Below are 12,160 nucleotides of genomic sequence, written 5' to 3'. Positions count from 1 at the left end.
TTAGCAGTGATATGTGATCGTCCAACCCAAGTGCTTAGAGAAAACGGAGGCAAACCAAAAGCTGACTATTGTCTGAAATCTAAGCAACGGAAAGAAGTGATGAAGTGGATGAAGGATATTAAATTCCCCGATGGTTATGCCGCTGGTTTTAGAAGATCTGTGAACTTGAAGACAATGAAGATGAATGGACTGAAGAGCCATGACTTCCACATAATTATGGAGAGGATCATGCCTGTAATGTTTCGTGGGTACATTTCCGAAGCTGTGTGAAAAACGTTAGCTGAAGTTAGCTATTTCTACAGAAAGTTGTGTGCTAAAGAAATCAGAAGAGATGTGATGGAACAGCTGGAGAAAGAGGCACCGGTGCTTTTGTGCAAATTAGAAAACATATTTCCACCGGGTTTCTTCAATCCTATGCAGCATCTCTTTATACATCTTCCATATGAGGCTAAGGTCGGTGGTCCTGTTCAGTATAGGTGGATGTTTCATATAGAAAGAGCATTAAAGAAGCTTAGAGCAATGGTGGGCAATAAGGCAAGAGTTGAAGGATGTATTGCGGAACAATTTAAACTAAAGGAGGTAGCACACTTCACAAGTTGTTACTTTGCAGAAGAACATAATGTATTTGCTCGAAAGAAAAGGTACCATGATGATGAACGAGAGATGCCTCCGTGTAGTGATCTTTCGATTTTTCAGACAAACGGCAAAGCCGTTCGTCCACCCAAGGCATATCACCTCAGTATGGAAGAACGGAAGTCTGCTTTACTGTACATGTTCACGAATATGCCTGAGGTGGAGAAATACTTTGTGTAAGACTTATTTTCTTAAATTGTTCATATGTGAATTAGTTTATGTTATCAAATATCTCATGTCATACAATAATATTTGACAGCGAGTTTGATGAACAAAACATGAGGTGTCTCGGTAGGCCAACAACGAGAGACATAGATAAATTGCGACGCGATGGTATGCATGGGCGACCTAATTTCATTATGTGGCTTCGGGACCGTGTAAGTCTTAATTATGTGGCTCCGACAGCTAATTTTAGTTAACTAATATTACAGAATTTGCTAATACTTTGTGGCATAATTGACAGTTTGGGGAGGAAATGAATTTGAATGATGACTTACGTCAGTTATCTATTGGAAGCGTAACTGCCAAAAGCTATGGACGTTACGACGTCAATGGATATTGCTTTCGTTCAAGCATTTTCAAATCAAGTCATCCTATGGCCGCCACTCAAAATAGTGGAGTCGTTACTAGGGCAACCGACATGGAAGGACACGAAGCCTGCTATTACGGGAAAATCAAAAATATAATCGAGATTACATTTGCTGGAAATAAGCCTTTAGCGCTAGTTTTATTTGAGTGTAAATGGTATGACCCGAAGTATTATAGGACCGAATTTGGGATGACATATATCCAACTTGAAAAATTGCTTCAAGGACACGACACGTATATCCTTGCCCATCAAGCAGACCAAGTTTATTTCTCGACATATCCATGCAAAAAGTTGTCTAAATGGAGGGTTGTGTACAATGTAAATCCCCGCGAACGCCTATACACTCCTGGTGAGGACGAATATCAAATTGGTCACCTTGAGCAGGTTGATGAGGTGTTTCAAGAAGAAGAGTTGCCAACTAGTTTTCATATTGATCCTGCACCGGCATTAGATTCACTAGTTGCAGACGTTAACGACTTAACTTTTCCCGAGAAAAGGAGAAGACAACCTGTTAGGAGAAAAGTAACATGGCGACCTCTACATAGAAGAGAACAAATAGATCCTGATTTTGATGATATTTAACAAGTAAAGTTGTTTTGTTATTTAATTTGTTTATATTTTAAGTATTATGTCATTTTTGATGCACTAATGAATAATTTCTTATTTTTTATGCAGGATGCTGCCAAAATCAAAGAAGTCAGTAAAGGGGCTGTTCAAGGGCCTGGGCCTTTTTCAGGGCAGTTCTTCGAGCAGCAGCAGACGTCGAGAGCTGTTGAGCGCGGTACATGGAGATGAGGTAACATATCTTGTACAAATAAATTTGTTTACATATTTACAAATAAATCTTGAGTTGTATGTACCAGGATGAGCAGCACACTGAGGAGCAGCACATTGAGGAGGAGCAGCACAATGAGGCTGAGCAGCACAATGAGGAGGTGGAGCACAATGAGGAGGTGGAGCACGTGACATGGGACCAGGCCGCACAGCATCACCAGCCATGGGACCAGTGGGACCACCAGAGAGAGCAGCAACAGGCGTGGGACCAGTGGGGCCAACAGGGCGAACCGACTGACAACCCGATGGATGATGGCTCGGGAGGCTCTTCTGCGACACGCACACGTCGCTCAAGAAAAAGCCACTCAGTAAAGCCTCGTCACGCGATAGAGCGAGAGGCTGATAGGACTTTAATCATGCCACATGGAGATCAGTGAGTGTAATATATTAACTTATCTCATATAACTATTATGTGTATTGTTAATGTTTTTGTGTAATGCAGGAATTGGGAGGACCTGTCCTTTGACGGCAAGGGACACCACACTCAGGTTAACCTTACGTTGGGTTCTCTTTGCCGCCTTCACTACCCTGGTATAGTGAAGGTGTCAAACGGTGATACCGAGGATGAGGTGCTCGTCAGTACCTAGGACGAGTACAAGTTTAAAAAGGAACGAAACCACACCGACAGACAGAGACTTGTGCGTAATGACTTTTGGGTATGAATTCTTTATTATTTTTGTTATGTTTCTTAATATTGTAAATCTATGACTTATACCATTGTATTTGTATTCTTTATGTTGTAGCTTCGATATCGGTTGCCTGACGGAGAGGATTACATGGGGCATGCTGAACGTGTCTTCCAAAACAATGCAAAGAAGCCGGTGAAGGATGCCATATACTATTCGAGAGTTCAGGCTACAAACCTGTATTTTCAAAAGCATCCGGAAGAAGCAGGCCCCTTGAATAAAAAGGAAGGGTCCTCAAAGATATATTTGACTGAGGATCAATATCGTGAGGTTAGTATTCAATTTGTTTTACCCTTTACATTTATTGTTGTGATTGATAATATGTAACATTGTGTGTGTGCAGGTGATGGTTCCATGGATGGCGCCCGTGCCTGATGCGTACTATGCTTGGTGTCGATATTGGGCTTCCGAAGGCTTCCAGAAAGCGTCAGCGCATCACAGACAATGTCGAGGAACCAATCCTAACCACAAGTTTGGCGGTGACGACATGATACGAAAAGCTAAAAGAATGGTAAGTTTGATCTATCTATGTCGATCAGCAAATAATACGATTGCTTATGAATGTTTTTTGTTTATACAGGAAGCTACGAGTGGCCAAAAGCCTAGTGACATTGAGGTCTACCAGGAGGGCCACAAAGGACCAGACCCGAACAACCCTGACCAGCTCTGCAGCCAGACAGCCACGGATCGCTTGGTGAGTTTTGGCTCAAAAGTTCAAACATTCAAAGTATATAAATTCCTGCATTTGTAAGGTTGTCAATGATGTATAGGCGGCATATGGGGAGGAGATGGTTCGTCGCCATGGCCCTGACTTCGACTGGCGCCATGAACCGGTGGATCCCTCGGTGGTGTACGCAAGTGGTGGTGGCAAAGCGCATGGACGGTAAGCTCTAACTTATGAAATTATATGGTTGACACTAAATTGATTATACAATAATCACATTTTTTGAATAACTTATAGATACGCACTCTTCGACGGATTCATTGACTCGTCGTCGGTGAGATCTCAGAGGACGGGTTCATCTTCCCGTAGCTCATGCTCTCGTCGACCGAACGAGCAGGAGTTGGAGATTATGAGGATGCGCGAAGAGATGAGACAACAACGCGAATTTATGGAGGCTTGCAATGCACATAACCAAGCGATGTATCAAGTGAGTACACATAATCCGAACTCTAAATTATTATATTTCAATACAACATCTTCGGTAGTAACACATATATGTTTAACAGTTAATGCAGCAACAGGGCATGACATCAAATTTTCCACCGCCACCACAATGGAGCCAATTTGCAAACACACCAGTTCCACCACCACAGTTCACCACCCCTCCGACACATATACCTGCACCTGGAGATAGGGTACGTTTGATAACTCTCCATTAATTTATATACTTGTATACTTTTTTGATATTTGCATTTAACGTGATGATATTTGCTAACTTGCATAGGTTACGCCCGAAGCGGGTGGTAGTGGGTCTGATCCCACAGCAGGGACTGGATTTGTTGACTCGCTCTTCGCGTTCCCTCCTCCTGGTGGTGGTGGCGGCAGCGGTCAAAGCTCTAACCACCCAAGTGGTGGTTATCTCTAAACACATGAACATGTTTCTTAACTCGTGGACTCTTGGTCGTACTTGAACATATGTCGTACTTATATTTCAATACTATGTCGTACTCGTTGACTCGATGTGGTGGTTGAACTTATATTTGAAATGTTGGTGGATGTTATGTTTGTAATGCGTGATTTTATTATGAATGCATGTGTTTGTAATGTGGCTGTTATCTGTTATTTATGTTATGTGTGATATATGTTATGTGTGCAGAAATAGCGTCCTAATTTAGTGCTGTTTTTGTAGCAGTATAGGGTAATTCTCGTCGGCCCAGTTAATTCCCGTCGGCTATGGTCGAACCGACGGGAATTAACTAATAACTCTCGTCGGCCCAGTTAATTCCCGTCGGCCTGGGGAACCGACGGGAATTAACTAATAACTCCCGTCGGCCCGGTGAACCGACGTGAATTAACTCATAACTCCCGTCGGCCTGGTGAACAGACAGGAGTTAGCATTAATTGCTGTCGGCTAGTTAGTGGCCGACGGGAATTAATAATTCCCGTCGGCACCCGACGGGGATAAACGTATCCCCGACAAGGGACGCCTGGCGGCTGAAAACCGACGGGAATAAGCCCTAAATCGACGGGAATTAAGTAATTCCCGGCGGTATATGCTTATTCCCGTCGGTTTCTGGCCGACGGGAATTAAGTGAATTCATGTAGTGTGTAGTGGGACCCTCGGGTCAAAACAACGACATAAACTAAAAGTAGTTTGGGCATTGGAATTACGAGGAATGCGAGAGTGATTAAATGGAATGCATTTAAAATTAGTTTTAACCATCTTTTCTTCACGACACTTAGAGTTGGATTCTTCTTTACTCGATGTAGGTGACGAAGTAGAAGAGTCAGTCTCGTAGTAGATGATCTTTTTTATTCACTTCTTCTTGCCATCCTTCTTCTTCGTGTTCGAGCCGACATGCTTCTCTTCATTTCCTCCATTTCCCACCATGGGTCCATTGTCTTTGTTCAAGCCCCTCAATAGTGGCTTCTCATTTCCCCCGACATCACTTCGAGAAGTTAGGCTCAAAAAAAGTGTTGGGCTCTAATACCAATTGATAGTAACCTAGAGGGGGTGAACAGGTGACGCCTGAAATTTACAACTTAAAAACAAACTTGACTACCACTTGTCAGTCGCTTGTTGAAGTAGTCATTGAGCCTGAAGTAACCGTTACCCGCGAGGTCCGGTGCACCACCGGACCGTCACTGTAGAAGGTTCGATGAATTTTTAATAATTTCCTGAAGCTGAGCAGTTCCTGTATGGCCACATCTGGTACATCGGACCCAGGGTTCAGTGACCCAAACAGATGAAGCCATCGGAGGGGCTCCCTAGACAGACGATCTGATTCACCACTGGACCGGTCCGGTGAGCCCTAGAATAACGAATCCATATTACTTGTCCAATGCATTTGCTTATTAGGGCTGGGGGCGCCACAATTTTATACCTTTGACATATTGATCAGATAGCCATGATCGAAGAGGATGCAATCCTAAACGGCTGTTGTGCACTAGAGTTTTGTTAAATGGTTATATTTTTTGATCGAAAGAGCTAGTGACTAGCATGAGGCTAGAGTTCTTATTTCAAGAACAAGACAATTCGTGGAATCTATTGTTTCTCAAAAGATGTTGTTAATATAGGTGCTTTTGGTTCGTCACCTCCACAAAAGGTAGGGGCGTGTGTGGAACACCAAATTTGGCACCTGAACGGTCCAGACCCCTGAGGGTCCGCTGGAATAGCCCGGGCGGACCGCAATTAGATTAATTCAGGCTAGAGTCCTTGTCTTGTGCGTGGTTATCCTAATAAATTCACGAGAAACCATTAGATCTCGTCTAGGAACGGTTCCAAACCTCCACCCTATATACATGAAGGGATACGGCCGATTGCGAACACATAACCGAATCGAACCAATCTATGTACATTATCATACCTTAGGAGTAGACATAGTGTAGCTCTAGTTGTAGTTTCCACTAGTAGAAAATAGTTCTATGCATGCGATGAGGTCTAAGTTTTATAGGTGGTTACGATTGTCAAACGCCAGAGATATTTCTACTTGCGGTTCTTTAAGAAACCGCCACTAAAAATCATTTATATCCTGAATTTTTTTAGATTTTCAAATGACCTCGTATGGAAAAACCACTAGATTAGAAGTTGCAGATCTCTAAAAGTTATGAACCTTTATAGTTGATAAATGTTTTATTTGAAATCATTTCGGCTCTCAAAATTGCATCTGAATTTATCGAATTTAAAATGCAAATTTTGCAAACGACCTCAGATGGGAAAATAGTAAAATAAAAGTTGTAGAACTCCAAAAGTTACTCAACTTTGTAGTTGATAACTTTTTTGTTTGAATTCGTTTACAGCCTCAAACAATCAGTTTGCACTCAGTTGTTATAATATGCGGGTAACAAAAATGCAATCTAGACATGAAGTAAGTGATGTGTGGAGTGGTAGAGTAGGGTACACATGAGGATGAGGTTGATGGTTTGATTCCCATTGACTATGTAACATGCGATTGAAAAACGTTAGTCTTAATTTTTACCTCTTTAACTCTACGTCGTTTAGAGACGCTTTAGGTAGCCTACTGATTCCAAAGCAACCCTACGATCTCTCCCCCCGACGAAGTCTCTTCCATGAAACGAAATCTAGCTCATATACGAAGCTCTATGCGCTAGCACGGACGCGCTAGCACGGACGGTCTATGATTACTCGTAAGCACTGTTTTGTACTGTGTGAAGTATATTGTTTGTAGAGTAGAGTTTGAATGTAAGTATGTGTATGAGTAAGCTGTTGGAGATAGTTTAATACCTTGAGTCACTGTTAGCCAGATACAGTGATAATTGGAGTTTGACGAAATAGATGCCAATGCCGTGGTGTCATTATGTTAGACTGTACGACCTCTAAATTAATGGCTAATCATCGCGGACGCTGAACCGTAAAATAACGATACTATATTGCTACCCACTGCTCCTCCCGAGCTGCGATCTTGTCTTCTTGTGCACGCGCCTGCAGGGCACATGTATAAGACACTGCTGCCGCGCGAGTGCTTTTAGTTGAGGCAAATGTCATTCGCCGCCGGCAGGCACAGGTGGTGATCAATTCCCTCCCCTACTCTTCGTTGTGCTACGCTACTACTTCACTACGTACCGTTGCCGCGAGGAGCAACCGAGCAGACGATGATGCCGATGCCTCCTTCCCCTCCGGCTGTTCCGCTGATCGGGCACCTCCACCTCGTCGCCGGCGGGCTCCCGCATGTCCGCCTGCGGGACCTCGCTGCGAGGCAGCAGGACGGCGAGGGGCTCATGCTCCTGCGCCTCGGAACGGTCCCGACGCTGGTAGTCTCGTCGCCGCACGCTGCGCAGCAGGTCCTGCGCGCCCACGACAAGTCGTTCGCGTCCCGGCCACGGACCGTCGTCGGTGACATACTCTCGTACGGGCCGTCGGACGTCGGGCTCGCGCCGTACGGCGATTGGTGGCGGCAGGCTAAGAAGCTGGTGACCACGCACCTTCTCAGCGCCAGAAAGGTGCAGTGCTACCGCGCCGCCCGCGAGGAGGAGGTAACGCCCACCTGATCCACGACCAGGACCAGGGGGAGCGATCCTATCCATGCATGATCTATGAATGGAGGGAGGAATGCCCGCGCCCTGCTTGATCGATGTGCATGGATTCCCTTACTATTTGTATAATTTCAGGTGGGCGCAGTGATCGCCAAGATCCACGGTGCTGCCGGGGCACATGCGGCTGTGGACATGAGCGAGCTCCTGAGCTCCTTCACCAACGACATCCTGTGCCGTGCAGTGGCTGGGCGGTCGTTCCGGGCGGACGACGGCCGGAACAAGGTGTTCCGGTATGCCGGCACGGCCGTTGTAGGGGGCTTCAACCCGGAGAACTTGTACCCTCGGCTGGCAAAAGTAGCCGGCGGCGTGCTCACGTGGCCGGCACGCCGGAGGGCGGAGAGGCTGAGGTCCCAGTGGGACAAGGTCTTCGACGCCCTGATCGACGAGCACGCGAGAGAGATGGCCGGCGGCGCTGGTGGTGGAGATCTAGAGGAGACTGACTTCATACATGTGCTCCTGTCCGTACAGGAAGAGTATGGGCTCACCAGAAACAGCATCAAGGGTATCCTGGCTGTGAGTTTCACATGCATGCAGATGCATCCTCTGCAGCTCCTCGATGATGATTATTAGATACTATATCAGACAGAGTGATCAATTATTATTACTACTACTCTCTGACCTTTAAAATGAAACTTAACATGAACAGGACATGTTTACAGCGGGCACTGATACTTCATATGCGGCCCTAGAGTTCGCCATGGCCGAGCTCATGCGGCATCCACATGCTTTGGCCAAACTACAGGCTGAGGTGAGGAAAACAACGGCGGCGGCGGCGGCGTCGGGCGAAAAACAAGTGAAGGAGACAAACCTCGACGGAATGACGTATCTAAAGGCGGTCATCAAAGAGACGCTCCGTCTCCACCCGCCAGCGCCGCTCCTTCTCCCGCATCTCTCGCTAGAGGACTGCGACTTGGACAGCTACACCGTTCCAGCCGGCACGACCGTGCTCATCAACGCCTGGGCCATTGGGCGTGACCCGAGGGTGTGGAACGCCCCAGATGAGTTCATGCCTGAGAGGTTCATCGTAGACGACGACGACGACATGGGAGGCATAGATAATAATGGTTCTGTAGACTTGAGAGGAAACGACTTCCAGTTTCTGCCGTTCGGGTCGGGACGGAGGATTTGCCCTGGGTTAAACTTTGCATTGGTTTCCATTGAGCTCATGTTGGCAAACCTAGTCTACCACTTCGACTGGGAGCTAGCGGAAGGGGAGGATAGCAATAGCAATATTGATATGACTGAGGTGTTCGGATTGACAGCGCGTCGAAAGCACAAGCTCCTTCTCGTCCCAAGATCAGCATCAAGTGCACCTGTCGCTGTAGACCAGAGCACAGGGAGAGGAGCTCATATGTAAACCTAGCTAGCTAGCCCCTTCGCTGCAAACTTGTATGACAACTGTGTCAGTAGCCGCCAGAATTAAGCTTATTTTCGGCGGCTAAACTCTGGCCGCCGAAAACGGTGTACAATGTTGTTGTGCGTGTCTCCAATCTCCAGGAGTTTCCTCTCTCTATCTCTTTACTTGCTATAATTGTTGCTTCCACTTGTGCTTTGTTTGTGCCACCTTAATTTAACTACACATATTAGAGAAAGCAGAAGCTATGACTACCATATTAAAGAATCAGCTGATACAGATTGTTTGCAGCGGCTTACTGCGGCTTTAATCCTGCTACGACAGCTGGCTTTTACAATATTTTGTCTCTATGGATTGCAGCTGCAGGTGTGGCTACAGAGCAGTCGAACTGATGTAGACGGAGAAAATCAAATAGCGATATCACGCAACAAAAAGAAAAGGTAAAAAACATGCAAATGACTGTTAGATAAGTCCACTATTATTGATACTCCTTGAGAAAGCAAGTGATGAGATGCAATAATACATTAGTACAAAACAACTCTTTAGAGGCGGCTCACAACCCATTTTCACCGGCGTTTCTTGGAACTGCCAGCGTTATGGACTAGTGGAAACGGTTCTGCCCATAGGAAATCTATTTCTACTAGTTATTTTCTTAGCACAACCACCGGTGGTAGTTTTCCACCTTTTTTTAAAATTTCCACTAAACCAAACCGTAGAAAAATAGATGCTAAAAATACTTAAGAAAATACTGAACGAAACAATCCTAAAAACCTGAAGAAATAACAACCACACAAATTCTAAATATATGTACTAAACAAAGCAACCGATGAGTATACTATTTTTAATCTTTGCAAAAACCCCCAAAACACTAGTGTATTTTCACAAAGACCTACCCTACCCCACTGATCCCCGTCGTCGACTGACTCCACCTCCGGTGCCCTCCACAGAATGAAATACTTCGATTCGCCCACATTGCACAAGGCACCTACGCCATCCGCCGTGATGAAGAACAACAAACCCTAACTAACACAACAAAAACCTTCAGTGCCCCCCGACGAGACTAACCAATGCTTCTGGTCACATCACCCAAAAAAATCGATGTCGAGTCGACTCCTGCGCCGGCACCGATCGCAACAAATTGAAACCCAACGATGAAGAACAACAAAACCCTAACTAATACAGAGTTACCTTCCGCACCGTCGACGAGTCTGTCCAATGTCCCAGTCAAAGTCGCCTGAAATCGACGTTGAAGCGACTCCCCCGCCATCTTCGATCGAGTGCGAACTGAAATCCCTAACGCCGATCGTCGGAGGTTGAGAGAGAGCGCGAGAGCAGAGCGAGCAGACGAGAGAGGCAAAGCTGAACGGTCGCACGGTTTCAATTGAATCAACCGGGTGTGGGTCCTAAATACGCGCTCGGTAACATGAAGCCCCCCACCCCCGCCACCGCGCCTGAGTTGGTTGAGCCAGACCGCGCTCGAGTTGGTTGAGCCAGACCACACATTTCTGCTCAGGTGATCAGCTTTTGGTTCATCACCTAAGGTGATAAATAGACAATATATCGTATATGTATCAGGAGCACGGGGCTGTCTCTAACTAGAGAGAGCCCCAGCCACCCCACAACCGACCAGCCGACCAGGTGAGTCAGATGACCCTAGCTGAACTACACATAGTGTTTATGATTAATTGCACAATCAGTTATGCCTATTTTGAATATGTTTTACATACAAAATAAAGAATCCCGAATCGGGCCCACCTAGTCCAAATGCCTGTGTGTCGCTCCCCAATAACCGACCGTGCCCATTTTGGTAATCATCTTTCATCTAAGACCCCAACGCACACCAGAACCAACCCACTCGCAATCCTAATCTAATCCCCACCTCGTCGTTGCCGTCACTTGCTCCCACCATCGTCATCGCCTGCTCCCGCGATCATCATCGGCGAGAGCCCCCTCCTCACCCCCGCACGAATCTATGTCACTATGTGTGATGAGCCCCTGGCCGTGGGAGATGATTCCCACTCCGGTGTGAGATTTCTAGCGGAGGTGAGGTCACTGCGGCGCTAAGCCGAGGACGTCAGCGGGTGAGTGAGTTGGGAAAATGGATTTCGAGTCTGGTATTCAGTTATATTTTCTCTTTTATTTCTCAATCACCCAGTACAAGTATTTATAGGAGTGATTCCTCCTTACAAGGCCGATTAACAGACCTAAATCATAGCTTGCTGACATTTAATCTTCATGGCAGTTAGTAACAGTTCACTGACAGCTCATTAACCCCTGACAGTTATTCTTCCTAGCAGTTACTAACAACTCACTGACAGCTCATTAATCCCCAACATGTATTACCTAGGCTCCTAACATCTTCCCCTCGCCTGGAGTTTGATTGTCCTAATCAAAATCAGTAGAAAACCTGGCCTTCAGCACATCATAGTCCTCCCATGTAGTCACTGCATCAATAAAATGAGACCACAACACCTTCACTTGTACAACTAGATGAATGCCCTGACACACCAACCTCCTTTCCAATATCTTCATAGGTTTCACATCCACTCCAGACAAGTCCACAATCTGAGACAAGTCCACAATCGGAGACAAGTCTGAATACACAGGAGTAGAAGAAGGAGTAAAAGCCTTGAGTTGTGAAACATGGAACACTGGGTGAATTTGGGAGGAAGGTGGAAGTTCCAGTTTATAATCCACCAATCTAATCTTCTGAATAATCTTGAAAGGCCCAAAATATTTCAAAGCCAATTTAGGACAAGGTCGACTAACAAATGTAGTTTGTACATATGGTTGAAGTTTTACAAACACAAATTCACCAACTTGGAATTCTCTATCAGTCCTCTTCT

General features: G+C 45.7%; 1 protein-coding gene across 1 annotated transcript; it reads left to right on the top strand.

Moving 5' to 3' along the window:
* The first annotated feature begins 7,387 nt into the window (after positions 1–7,387).
* LOC103641249 (indole-2-monooxygenase-like) lies at positions 7,388–9,503 on the top strand. The gene is made up of 3 exons (XM_008664611.2): positions 7,388–7,900; positions 8,036–8,473; positions 8,607–9,503. Exons 1-3 carry the CDS (start codon positions 7,520–7,522, stop codon positions 9,315–9,317), a joined length of 1,530 nt encoding a protein of 509 aa, XP_008662833.1. The 5' UTR covers positions 7,388–7,519; the 3' UTR covers positions 9,318–9,503.
* Positions 9,504–12,160: the final 2,657 nt, after the last annotated feature.

Source organism: Zea mays, chromosome 10 (genome assembly GCF_902167145.1).
Source record: "Zea mays cultivar B73 chromosome 10, Zm-B73-REFERENCE-NAM-5.0, whole genome shotgun sequence".
NCBI classification, from domain to species: Eukaryota; Viridiplantae; Streptophyta; class Magnoliopsida; order Poales; family Poaceae; genus Zea; species Zea mays.
Note: the sequence above shows the minus strand (reverse complement) of the source record. Positions and strands in the feature narration are given on the sequence as shown.